The sequence below is a fragment of the Pituophis catenifer genome, unplaced genomic scaffold (genome assembly GCF_029215685.1).
Source record: "Pituophis catenifer annectens isolate HBS135680 unplaced genomic scaffold, rPitCat1.0.hap2 SCAF_2, whole genome shotgun sequence".
NCBI classification, from domain to species: Eukaryota; Metazoa; Chordata; class Lepidosauria; order Squamata; family Colubridae; genus Pituophis; species Pituophis catenifer.
This window is the reverse complement of record NW_027256882.1, coordinates 120,390,672-120,404,557: the sequence shown is the minus strand read 5'-3', so window position 1 is coordinate 120,404,557 and position 13,886 is coordinate 120,390,672. Positions and strand designations below refer to the sequence as shown.

Below are 13,886 nucleotides of genomic sequence, written 5' to 3'. Positions count from 1 at the left end.
TTTCAGTAATTTATTTTGAAAGAATATGGAAAGTCTAGTTCTATTGAATACGGGGCATTATGACTGCAACTTTCAAAACTGGTCAGAGTATCCAGTGTAGTTGTAGTCTCACTCATCAGAATGGTGCCAAGATGTATTTGGTTAGTTATGACATGTAAAATTTATGCAAAAATATGTAACACGTTGAACCATGAGGCTATTTATCGTGATATTTTCCCTCCAAAAAAACCAAGATTAAGTAAACCAGTAATTAACAAACTATAACCACAGCCAAAACCAGTTATGCTGTTTATATTCTAGAGGCAGGAGGAAAACTGGGCTATTATACAAGTAAATTTAAGAAAGCACAGGATGAGGTCCTCCTTCTCTTTAAGCTAAGGAAGGACATGTACTCAAGAGACTGAGTCTAGAGAATTTTTCTAGCTTCTAAAGGCCATGTGACTGTATCATAGGAAGAGTTGACTCCAAAATTTGATAAGTGGCAATTTACTGAAAGTACAAACTACCTACCTTTGCAGTCTTTTTCCTTAGAAACAATCTTTCTCCCCCCAGTTTTGGCTGTATGAACTAGGGGGAAGACTGCTTTGGGGGTCACCACAAAAGGGCTGATGGGGCATGTGCTATCTGACCCTTTTGCTCTAAGCTTTTGTAACAATTAGTATAACCAAACTTCCAATCTGCAGCAATTTTTCCACAAGTAGTCCTTGACCCATGATTACTTAATCACCACTTCAAGTTATTATATAGCCGAAAAAAGTGACATATGGCCAGTCCCCACAGTCACCTGATCAAAATTTGGGTGCTTGTCATGTATTTATTATGGTTGCAGCATCCTAGGGTCACATGATCGCCATTTACTACCTTCCCAGGTGGCTTCCCTTAAACAAAGTAAATGGGGATAGCCAGATTTGTTTAACAATCATGTGACTTGCTTAACATCCATGGCAAAAAGGATCAGAAAATCAGGCATGACTCACTTAACAAATGTACTCCTTAGCAGCAGAGGTTCCAGTCCCAATTGTGGTCATATGTCTAGGGCTACCTGTAGATCCTGAATCAGGGTGTCTTTGCAGAATTAAGGAATTTTCCTAGTGCTATTTTTCTTATGTTGCACATTTTTCTTAGGAAGATGAATATCATTTATGAAAAGAATCTTAATCATTTTAGCTAGGAATGGTGAAATTAAGCAACTAAACACAAAATAATACTAAGAGTAATTGAAAAATTCTTAGCAAAATGGTTATTATCAAATACTTCTCAGCAGCAGTCCAGCCAGCTTTAAAACTGCACAATATCTTAAATAGAGGACTGTAGAAGGTAGATGTTAGCAAACTTGAACCTATTCAATTTACCATTGTATGCTGTTTTTTTTAAGTTCCTCCCTATTCACAAGGAGGCGGCTGATTTTTTCCTACTCTCTCCACTCATTCATTATCTCATGGTCGAGGATAGCAACAATTTGCACTAGGAATGTGTGTATTTTCTAGAATTGGATGACAATGAACTAAACAAGATTTCCATCTCAACAGATTTAGATCTACTTTCTTACCCAATAGGTGGGCTGATTTGTGGCTTGTCAGCTAATAGCTATGTCTTCTCTCAATTTTAGCACTTTAAAAAAATCAGTGCCTGTTACATTGACAGTATCAAAAGGCATGATAGCAAAGACAAACAAGAATGCATGCTATGCATTTCCAAAACCAGACCTATTTGTCTGCTCCTGCTATGTACATATAACCCAACTTTCTGTGTAACATGAAATACTAAATTCAGCATTACGATCTTGGAATTGTTTTCTTATTTTAAAATAAGTTCAACAATACAGACATTAGAAGGTACCATCAGGCTTTAATGATCAATTTTACTGAGGAATGAAGATGCCCAACTGAAGTTTGCATTTAATCTAATTCTATGGGCCATTACTTATACAGCAGCCAACTTTTATAGACAAATTATCTCCCAAACCTCCCAGAATTTACTGGAAATCCCTTTACATTAAACCAAATTACTTCAGTAATAGAGCATACAAAAGGAGAAATCTACTGTTGCTTGGCAAAGAAAAGCTTGCTGTCTTTCACAGTGGGCTTGATGGTGTCACCGCCAGGTTGCCAGCCAGCTGGGCACACTGTAGCAAGAACAGGAGCAAATGTTAGAGTAGAAGAATATATTGAAATAGGGATTTTTCAAGACAACAAAGGGAGCAAATCTGAATAGCAAGGCTAGCTCTTTATTTCTGTTAACAAGAGATGAAACCAGTTAGTTGAATTAACAACAGAAAGGCACCCAAGCTAGTTCATAACATGGGTGTATATGTGCATGCACACTATTTAGAATTTCTACAAAAGACAGCATTCCCCAAAGCTCAATATTTTCTTCTGTAATATACAGTCAGGTCCAGAAATATTGGGACATCGATACAATTCTAACATCTTTGGCTCTATACACCACCACAATGGAGTTGGAATGAAACAAACACAATGTGCTTTAACTGCAGACTGTCAGCTTTAATTTGAGGGTATATACATCCAACCCAAGTGAACAGTGTAGGACTTACAGCAGTTTGCATATGTGCCTCCCACTTGTTAAGGGACCAAAGGTAATGGGACAATTGGCTTCTCAGCTCTTCCATGGCCAGGTGTGCGATATTCCCTCATTACCCCAATTACAATGTGCAGATAAAAGGCCCAGAGTTCATTTCAAGTGTGCTATTTGCATTTGGAATCTGTTGCTGTCAACTCTCAAGATGAGATCCAAAGAGCTGTCACTATCAGTGAAGCAAGCCCTCATTAGGCTGAAGAAACAAAACAAACCCATCAGAGAGATAGCAAGAACATTAGGCATGGCCAAAACAACTGTTTGGAACATTCTCAAAAAGAAGGAACGCATCGGTGAGCTCAGCAACACTAAAAGACCCGGGAGACCACAGAAAACTGTGGTGGATGACCGAAGAATTCGTTCCCTGGTGAAGAAAACACCCTTCACAATAGTTGGCCAGATCAAGAACACTCTCCAGGAGGTAGGTGTATGTGTGTCAAAGTCAACAATCAAGAGAAGACTTCACCAGAGTGAATACAGAGGGTTTACCACAAGATGTAAACCATTGGTGAGCCTCAAAATCAGGAAGGCCAGATTAGAGTTTGCCAAACAACATCTAACAAAGCCTTCACAGTTCTGGAACAAGATCTTATGGACAGATGAGACGAAGATCAACTTGTACCAGAGTGATGGGAAGAGAAGAGTATGGAGAATGAAAGGAACTGCTCATGATCCTAAGCATACCACCTCATCAGTAAAGCATGGTGATGATAGTGTCATGGTGTGGGCATGTATGGCTGCCAATGGAACTGGTTCTCTTGTATTTATTGATGATGTGACTGCTGACAAAAGCAGCAGGATGAATTCTGAAGTGTTTCGGGCAATATTATCTGCTCACATTCAGCCAAATGCTGCAGAACTCATTGGACGGCGCTTCACAGTGCAGATGGACAATGACCCAAAGCATACTGCAAAAGCAACCAAAGAGTTTTTGAAGGGATAGAAGTGGAATGTTATGCAATGGCCAAGTCAATCACCTGACCTGAATCCCATTGAGCATGCATTTCACTTGCTGAAGACAAAACTGAAGGGAAATGCCTCAAGAACAAGCAGGGACTGAAGACAGTTGCAGTAGAGGCCTGGCAGAACATCACCAGGGATGAAACCCAGCGTCTGGTGATGTCTATGCGTTCCAGATTTCAGGCTGTGATTGACTGCAAAGGATTTGCAACCAAGTATTAAGAAGGGAAAGTTTGATTTATGATTATTATTCTGTCCCATTACCTTTGGTCCCTTAACAAGTGGGAGGCACATATGCAAACTGCTGTAAGTCCTACACTGTTCACCTGAGTTGGATGTACATACCCTCAAATTAAAGCTGACAGTCTGCAGTTAAAGCACATTGTGTTTGTTTCATTCCAACTCCATTGTGGTGGTGTATAGAGCCAAAGATGTTAGAATTGTGTCAATGTCCCAATATTTCTGGACCTGACTGTATTTGCATGAAACAATGATGTTGAGCCTTATTTTATCTGTCATTCACCCAAAAAAATTAAAAACTGTTACTTTTGTGTTTTTTTTACCTTCTTGGTATGGTTTAAGATGGGTATAATGTATTTTAGAAGACATAATCAGCAAGGATTATAAAATATTTTGGAAATTAACAATTTGCAATGGCAGAAATGGCTAAATAAACTAGGATGACTTCATGGTATCTGGGAACTGCTTACCCTTTGGGCAAACAAAGAATTCAACCTGTGTTCCTGGTGCATACAATGTTAAGCAAGCCATGGAAGAAGCAGGATTGCGTGGCTATCCAAACACAACTTTATAACATTTTAGTATTTAATGGTATTTAATGTACTCAGTTAAGGCAATTTAGTTAAGATGTTCTTGCCTCTGAGGGTAAGGATGTATTCTATATGTGCAGTTTTAAGACCCTCTGCACTCCCCTTCCAGTTTGGATCTAGAAGCTCCTATTCTGGCTTCAGAATATGCATATCTGCCTGGGAAGGCAAATGCATCATGCTCCTTTACTGGCTTCATTACCAATAGTTATTTGACTACAAGTTGTTCCTTTTATGAAATGTTTTGGACAATGATCTACACTCTAGATATTTGGTCCTAAATTAGACGACTCAAAAGGACAACTAGCTATTTCTCTACATGCAAGCTAATTCCACAAGTTGAGATTGTTACATCAGATCAAAGTAATTTCATGTTCATTCTTGAAACTGTCTTCAAGACACAGCATGACAATTGGAAAGATACCAAGCTTATGTTCCAGTTTGCTCTGGGAAAAAATTATTAAGAGTGTTGCTAACTGTATCTTAGGAATTCTACATACATTAAAAGGCTCTACTGAAGAGCTTCACTATTTGGCATGGGTATAAAACATTAATTATTTTCTGAAACAGTGTCAGCAACTATCTACCTGGTTACTTACAGAACGTCTCTCCCTGATTTAGGAGAGGCATGCTCTGGGTGTCATCAGCTAAGGAGTGTCAGCCGATGGGGCCCAGAGAGAGAGCCTTTTCTGCAGTGGTGCCTACTCTTTGGAACACTAGTCCCTCTGAGATTAGATTAACCCTATCCTTGCTGACTTTCCACAAAGCCCTGAAAACTTGGTTTAGTTTAGTACCTGAACCCAGCACCCTGGATGCGTGACAGAGCTTGTCTCCTTGCTACATTAGTGATTTTTTTTAAATGACACGTGGATGCTATGTCTTCCATTGTTTTATACTACTGGTATGTATTTTACCTAATTTATTTTCAGCCATCTAGTGTCACATATGAGAGGTAAATGCTACATAAATGCTAAATTGTTTGAAAACTACTATGCAATCCCCATTGTGTCTCTCTCAGACCCATCATTGCACCCTAAAGAGAAACAAGGCACAATGAACCAATCTTAAATTGATCATCTTTCCCAGAACACTACTGCTACATCTTTCTACGTCCATTTCATTATCCCAGGATCTGTCACTCACCTTCACCATGCTGGTCTGTGAATTGGAAAGCTTGAACCAGGCGCAATGTCTCATCCACAGAACGTCCCACAGGTAGGTCGTTGATTGTGATCTGTCGCAGGATGCCTTTATCATCTATTATGAACAGACCTCTGAGGGAGAAAAGGTGCAATACTAACTGCAAGCATTATCATTTTAAAAGTTACAGGCCATGGGAATCTATTAGAGCCTTACACTTATCAATCAATAGGACATAGGGCCAGGATCAACCATGAACTGGGCATTTTGAATTTTTGCATATGCAGCCTTCTCAATTTAAAGAGTTAAGCTAGAAAAAAAGTTAATGCAAAGACAGAGAGATCCAGTAAACTCTATGAACCACAGGCATTCTTTTATCTTGTAAAGGCTCCAGGTCTGCATTTGCTAAGAACTGGATTACTATAGCTTTCCTATAAGTTACTTGACCAATATGTTGTTGTTTGAGCAACATGGATTAGTTAGACATAGCTAATAAACAGAATATATGTTAGTCCTATGACATCCTGGTTACTCTGCTTACATCACTAGGAACATATGCTAACTGGGACTATATCAGCTAAGCTACCAAGATGTCCATCACCTACAACAGGTTTTTCCAAACTCCTTTAGAACTAACTTTCCATACCTGTATGCAATGCCATCCTCTTCCTTGAGCACACCGTAATCCTTACAAATGTTATGATTGATGTCTGCCACAAGAGGGATATTTGTCGAACCCAAGCCACCATCCTTTCTTGCTGTATTTGTCCTACAGGGAAAAAAATTAATATCCACAATACTACTGTTTTAATGAACTGAAACTCACTACACTGAAATCATTTATATTTTAGAAATTATTAAATTAACTAGCAACTTTAAACATATAAAATATTTTCCTAACTTTTTGGTCCTAAACTAAACACAAAACTTTGTGAAACTGTGTCTGAAAAATGGGTAGACCATTTTTCTCCTCACTAAAAGAATGGATTTTTCCAGAGAGACATTTCATTTATAGTTGACTTTGCTAGTCCAAGGAAGTGCATACAGTTCTCTCATCCATTTCAGGTGTCCGGCGTTAATTGTACAACCAACTAGTGAGCCAGCTGATAAACTCCTAACCAACAACCAAATTTTGCTAGATAAAATTGGTGGAGACCTCCACACCCATCTGTCAGTTAAGATCTGCCTAAGTGCTTCTCAGCACTATAACTGCAAGCAATTCTTGTGACTGGCATATCTGTTGTACCTTCTGCCCGAGTATGACTGGAATATTTCCAGTTCCTAGGACAAGAACGAAGCCTGACAAAAGATCTCCATATATCAGCAAGATACAGGCCAAGGTACACTTCTTAGAAAGCATAATTATTCCTTTTTGTCAGTGTCCTATTATTAGCCAGCTTTTAATATGCACCTCTGGAACTAGTTTTCCAGCACAACGACTTCTATGAGTAATTATATACTAGGAGTCTCACCAAGCCAAATGAGTAAACTGAGAGTCGACAGAAGCAGCAATAACCTCACAATTAATCTTGCGGAATTCCTCAACTCGATCGTTGAAAGCTACGATCTCAGTGGGACAGACAAAGGTAAAATCCAGTGGGTAGAAGAACAGAACCACATATTTGCCTATATGGAAGAAATAGGCATCAGTAAAACAATCACAATCAAGAGTCTCAGAACCTTTGCATTTCCAGTCTTTTGGACAGTATCCCTATTAAAGTTTATAAATGGAGCAAAATTTAGAGTCACTAGAAGAGAATGCTCATAAGGTGGTTGCATCTTACCCAGGTCAAATCAGGACTTTTCCTCCAGTTACAAAACATTTATCTATGCGCATTTATTTGTATTTATACCGTCATTATTTTTATAAATAACTCAAGACAGTGAACATACACAAAACTCCTTCCTATTTTTCTCACCCTGTGAGGCAAGTTGTACCAAGAGTAAGTGACTGGCCCAAAGTCACCCAATCAGCTTTTATTTAATGTAGTGGCCACCTAGACTGAATATGTTCCTGTACTTCATTCATAATCATAACACCATTAATTTGAATACTGAACTATGAACTATCAGCTACTTCTTCTTTGGCTTTTGTGGGGAGGGTGGTGCCTTCGAGTCAGTTTTCAACTCGTAGCAACTGCCTAGATAACTCCCTACAGTTTTCTTAGCAAGATTTTTCAGGGGAGCTTTGCCACTGCCTCCTTCCTATGGCTGATAGAGTGGCAGGCCCAAGGTCACCCAGCTGGCTTTGGGTCCAAGGGAACACTGGAACCCCTGGTTCCCTAGTTTATAGCCTGATGCTTAACCACTACACCAAATTGGCTGGCCATTATACTCACTGATAGTATATTACATCTTAAACTAAGTATGATGATATTAAACTACAAATGTATCCTGGATTGGAGACTTTCATGATGTTTGTGCATATGAAGTTACCCTTGAAGAGCAGTTGGAAGCTTTAACTGGAGTGCAGTGGTGTGGGCAGTCTTTGAGGCCCCTAGAGTGGCCCATGATACACCACTGTTCCAAGAGCTGCACTGGATGCCCATTTGCTTCCAGGTACAATTCAAGATATTAGTTATTACCTATAAAGCCTTGCATGGTATGGGTCCAGCTTACTTGAGGAACCATCTGACCCCTATGGGAGAAGCCCCCCACACCCATATTGGCAGAGGTGGTATGCTATGAGTCCTATCAAGGAATTCCAGATGGTGGGATCCAGGAGAATCACCTTCTTTGCCATGGCCTTTGCTCTTTGGAATACGATGCTCCCTGAGGTGATATTGGCTGCCACCCTCCTGACTTTCCACAAGAACATAAAGATCTGGCTTTGCCAGTTGGCTTGAGGCCCCAAAAGGGGAATATCACACTGGTGGTGGTTGACTGACTTAATAGCAGTTCCCACTCCCCCCCCCCTATAGTCTGCTGCCTTCTTCCCTATCTTTAGTTATAACTTGTATTTTATTGCAGTTTTAATATGATTTTATACGTTTATAAATGTATAAAATGTATAAAATGTGATTATACATGGCACACATTATACAATATTTTACAATATCATACGATATTTTAATATTGTAAGCCACCCAGAGTTGCCTTGCAGTGAGATGGACAGCAAACAAGTTTAATAAATAAAACGTGAAAGCATATGCATTTGCTTTATAATTACCAAAGATGCCAACATTGCTAAAGTGGATTCATAAAACAGTCTATTTGGAAAATATATCTTAGCCTTCCCATAAAGTCTAGTCAGCTTAGAATACTAAAGAATCCCATGGATGCACAATTAAAAACCTAATAGAAGCTACAATGCCTTACCTCTGTAGTCTGATAACTTTATATCCTTGATGTTGCCATCCACCACTGCTGTAGCACGAAAATCTGGAACTGGTTTTCCAATATATGCTTTACCAGAGGCCATTTCCTAAAATATCAGAACAATAATGTATGCCTTAAAGTTGGCAAGTGCACCACTTCTCAGGAATGATACTGTCTGATTCAGAGTATTGTCTAATTGCCTTTTGATGATTTAAAAAGTGTCAACACTATTTTGGCCTTTAACTTTCCCATTTTCTCACAACTTTTACCTAATTAGAGCCCGTAAACTCAGAGAAAGAGCAAAGTCTACCAATCCAGCATAATGCTCTATTCAAAGGCCTTGTCACAGGAATTGGTTCAATAGAATGGTATTAATAATGCTTTTAAATCCACAGCAAACCCCGAGGCATGCTAGGAGAGGCTGTCCTCTTTTGAGGAACAATGTGCTGCATTTCCTAGTTCAGATGCCTCCTTCATTTTGCTAACTATAGAAAGAAAAAGTATGGTGGAAAGGAAGGGCTCCCAAGCCATTATTAACTAGATTTCCAACCTGAAATGTTGACCTGAAAGGTATGTTTGTAATATCCCAGAAATGTCTACTTTATTTTGACAATAGTTTCCATCAGGCAAAAAAGCAACTTGGGGGCCTTTAAAAACAGCCAAATCATCTAGTACATATTTAATTGTTAGAACATGCTTAAGCTGAAAATACTCACTGTTGGAAACTGGTAAGACCAAATTGAATTTGAGTGAATTTGAAAAATTCCTAAAAATGATTTACCACCAATTTTCAATTTATAAATTTATGAAACTCAAATTATGTCCAATACAGTCCAAAGATTTCTCACTACTCCTACTATTGGTAATAAAATCTTTTCTTGCTCTATGTTGTTCTAACCACTTGCCATGATCTCAAAACTAGATAATCTTCCAACTTAGTCCATAAAAGAAAATATTCCATTATATTTTCATTTCACCAGCAGGTGGCTGATAAATTAGTGGTACTTTTACATAGCATATAAATTAAAACCACCTTCCTCAAATGATAATCTCACTTTAGCTAAGAACAACCTTGGTGGTCCATTTTCCCAAATACATTTCCTAAATAGGTTTTCAATATATTTATTAAAATGTAGAAATACCTACATACCTATATAAATGAAATAAAGGACAATTTTTATAAGGCTAATTTTGATCCACAGGCTTAAAGGAATTTTATGCTATTTATTACAGTAACATCCACTACAACCGGGCGAACCAGTAGTAAAAAAAGCTACCAGTTCCTCGGAACCAGTATTTCCGACGATTAGCTGTGCCGCGCGATTTAAAATTGCTAGAAAGCAGGAAATCCTGCTTTCTAGTGAATCTAAATTGCATGGCACAGCTGTCCCCTCCCTTGCTATTCTACTTACCTTCCCAAGCCTCCTTTTTCCATGTGAAGCATGAATTTGGCACGCACCGTGCATAGTGAACCGGTGGCAAACCTGGGAAGATTTCACCACTGACTTCAACCCTTAGTAATAATGTTCATTATATTTCTACATATTTAGAAATACACCTTTGGGTTTATACAGCCCCAAATGTGTCAGTAGAAATCACAAATCCCATTTCTTTACATAACTCTATTTATGTAGATGTATTCCAATTAGAACCAAAATACTTTCTAAATTACTCTACAACCTTTATAAAATTAGACAAAGTAGAATATTGATCCAAAATTCCTTAAATATCACCAGTATACAAAAAGAAATTATATTCTCATCCTTCCAATGTAATACCCTTATACCCTAAAGATTGCCTTAGATGGTGGCGAAAAGTTCAAGAATCAAATTAAATAAGGCAGAAAGTGAGCAGCCCTCCCATGTATCACACTATAAAAAAAGTCTAAGATAATTCAATTTCTTAACTCTGGCAGAAGGTTACAAATAGTAATCTCAATCCACTGAACAAAACCCTGTGGAAAGCCATATCTAATCATCACTTGCTTTAAGAATTTAACCTGGACTAAATCATTTTCTGCATCACAATTCTTTGAAACAGAGTATTTGGGGCATATGGATGACACAACCTAGGTAGATCTTCAACCTAGATAGAAGATAAAGCTAAGCAGCTTCCAGAAAACCAACATGATAAAATACAGACAAAGCTGAGTAAGTATTGATATCTGGCTAACTAGAGACAAATGAAATTTATTTTTTACAACCTAAAAAACAGCAGCAGTAACAGACCAAATAAAGACAGAATGGATTCAAACTTCAAGCATAGGAAATCTTATAGTTTGGGTCAGGTCAATATGCATGTGAAGACATTGACCAAAGACAAACATATGTCCTTTCCAATCTTTACAATAGTTTGTATTTCATTTCTTTTCAAAAGATGTATACATCTCCCTCTCTATAATTTGTTGCATGGGCAGGAGAATAAATAATAAATGTATGGTATAAAGAGCAATTGGTATTTTCATTTTACTGTATCTTCTCTACATTAAAACTCTTGTCTTTTGGGGGCTGGGGCGGGTAGTTCCAAATTGTCTCAAATTTCAGTGGCAAGTCAAAGAAGTACAGCACAATTTCATCCTTTTCTTAGAACAAAAATGTGAACAACGTATTCTAGGCTTGGGGAATGGTTGTCCCTATATATTAATAAACCAACAACACCCCCCCTCCCATGACATTTCACAAACTGGCTGCTTTGTTGCAGTGTGCAGTTGAACTGGCAGGGAAGGGATAGTCAGCAGTAGCACCCAACTTCCCAGGAAGGAGGCAGCAAATTCCAGAGAAGAAACTAAGTTAAGAGATTGTGCAATCCTGAACTGGGAAGGAGGAAAAATTTTAGGATAGCCACACCCTAGAATTCAATTAGCTTTGAAGGTTATAGCCTAAGTCTTGCAAGACTACATTAGATGTAATCATATAAAGAACTGGATTCAATTGGATCTCACTGTGTTGTCTTTGGGCACCAGTAGTTTGAAAAGACACCTTACTTTGACCTACCCCTAATTGTGTCTTTTCAAACTACTGCAGATCTAAATGGTGGCAACCACAAGGGTCTAATGGAGCACTCCTGCTGATTGGTACAGATCATTCATGAAACCGTAAGGGTATAACTGGTTTTAGCACTGCCAAGCATTACACACTTGCTAGAACAAGGGACAAAATCAACTGACCTAGCTCAAAAGCAGCAGTAACATTTAACATTGGTTTGATCAATAGGTTAAGTAACTGCCATCTTTTGAAATACACTTTGGGACACTGCCCCAATGCAAGGACTGACTGCACCTAGTCAAAACTGATATACTGCACTTTCAACCTTAACCATTTCCAGACCTGCAGTTCTTCAGCAGTTAAGAGTTCTATTACATACTGTTACTTCTTCCCATAAAAAGTTCCAGCAACCAATAACTTCCAGGACTATAGCAGCAAAGATTATCCCTAATTCTGAGAGGTTTTTTTCCCAGTTTTGGCAGGTGTTGTAATACTTCACAGAATTCCTCAGACTATGGCATTATAGAACTAGAACTCACCCTTGCACAATTCCCTTATAGTTCAAAGAAGTGAAATCTGCACTAACAGGCATAATGCAAAACACCTAATTGTATAATCTTTGCATTTATCAGTGCAGTTACCGAGAAGAAAATGATATCCAGAACAAAATCATTAAGTGTCACAGCCCACAGCCATTATTATACCTTCGGTTCTCTCTATTCTCTTAAACCTACTCCCTAACCCTGAAAAGCTTAGTCGATTAATTTAAAGATTGAAACTGAAAATTGGGACATGAAGATACCTTATACCATTCTGCACTTTTAAAATATGCATACCTTATTTTTTTAAAAGAGAAGCTGGAGTATAATTTTTATAATCCCTAGCTAGCATGATTAGGCATTCTAGAAATTGGGTAAGCACTATGCAAACTCTAAAAAAGGGGAAGGCATAAAGCATTCGTTCCATGCCTTTTTAGCTAGATTTATATTTGTGTTTTTTTTTTTCAGGTTACTAGAAACTGTCTTAAGTATCATGGTTACTTTTCCTGCTTTGCGTCAAAAATTAGACCAGCCTAGAAAGCTTCCCCGTTTTCCCAGGGATTGGGGCGGGAAAAAGCTAGAAGAAAGCAATGGGAAGGTAAAGGAAGGGGAATATATATTTTAAAGGAAGCAGACAGGCCTCCTTTCTTTCTCCATCCTCTCTCGGAACAAAGAGAAGCCTATTCCTCGCCTGCAGCCTGCAATTTCATTCGAAGAAAGGCCGCCTACCTGGCACCTTTGGGGAAAATAAAAAGAGAGACTATGCGTCGCAAAGCCCTTAATCCAGCATTAGCGTTTCTCCCCGGTATCACGCTTCTAAAAGAAGGGGATACACACACATACACACACGCCGGAATCCTCGTCCACAAGGCTGAAGACGGGGGCAAAGCGCTTCAGGCCCACCCGCCCAATATAGCCTTGCCGAGCCCCAAACGGTTGAAACATCAAAAGCCCACCCACGAGCCTCGATAGAGCAATAAAGCACCTAACCTACCGCAGTCTCCGCGAACAGCACGAGGGAAAAAAATGACCGCGTCCAGGGAAAGGAGGTGTGGCACCCGCGGCTACTGCGGAGGGTTTTATACTCTGAGAGCCGGGAAGGGGGCGGGTCCAGCTGCGTAAAGGCGGGGCACGGCAAGAGCTCCGCCTCTCGCGGGTAGCGGCACACGTGGTCCTCTCCCTCGATCGTATCCGAAAGGGGGGATTTTGGAGTGAGAACAAAGGTGGTCGGCGCGTGGTTCTAACACGCAGCGCTCGGAAACTCCATCATTGGTTAGGCGGTGGTTGTGGCTTTTTTGCCCTGCGTTCGGGCCTTTGCTGAGAGATTCAGGTTGCTGGCGAGGATCGACGGTCAGCGATTGAAACGCAGTCCGAACTGTTAAAGAGCTCGATCTTCATTATGCTAACAAAAGCAATTCGCGGACCCCTCCCCCGAGTTTGTGTTTATAGTTAAGTACGTTTCCCGCTCGCTGTCCCTATATGAAAACCAAATTTCCTTACCTCTACGGCTAACAGGGCAAATT

At 39.3% G+C, this 13,886-nt stretch overlaps 1 protein-coding gene across 1 annotated transcript; it reads right to left on the bottom strand.

Moving 5' to 3' along the window:
* Positions 1 to 1,828: 1,828 nt before the first annotated feature.
* Positions 1,829 to 13,458, bottom strand: PRDX2 (peroxiredoxin 2). The gene is made up of 6 exons (XM_070934352.1): positions 13,358 to 13,458; positions 8,841 to 8,946; positions 6,995 to 7,148; positions 6,169 to 6,291; positions 5,526 to 5,656; positions 1,829 to 2,125 (listed from the first exon to the last, which is right to left on the bottom strand). Exons 2-6 carry the CDS (start codon positions 8,941 to 8,943, stop codon positions 2,040 to 2,042), a joined length of 597 nt encoding a protein of 198 aa, XP_070790453.1. The 5' UTR covers positions 8,944 to 8,946; positions 13,358 to 13,458; the 3' UTR covers positions 1,829 to 2,039.
* Positions 13,459 to 13,886: the final 428 nt, after the last annotated feature.

Bases quoted from the DNA above. Each gene is read 5' to 3' on its own strand.
- PRDX2 (XM_070934352.1), bottom strand. From the start codon at position 8,943: ATGGCCTCTGGTAAAGCATATATTGGAAAACCAGTTCCAGATTTTCGT. The intron at 5,657-6,168 runs GTATGGAAAGTT...TTTCTCCCTCAG, and splicing joins GAGGATGGCATTGCATACAG to AGGTCTGTTCATAATAGATG. The intron at 2,126-5,525 runs GTGAGTGACAGA...TTCTTGCTACAG, and splicing joins CACAGACCAGCATGGTGAAG to TGTGCCCAGCTGGCTGGCAA.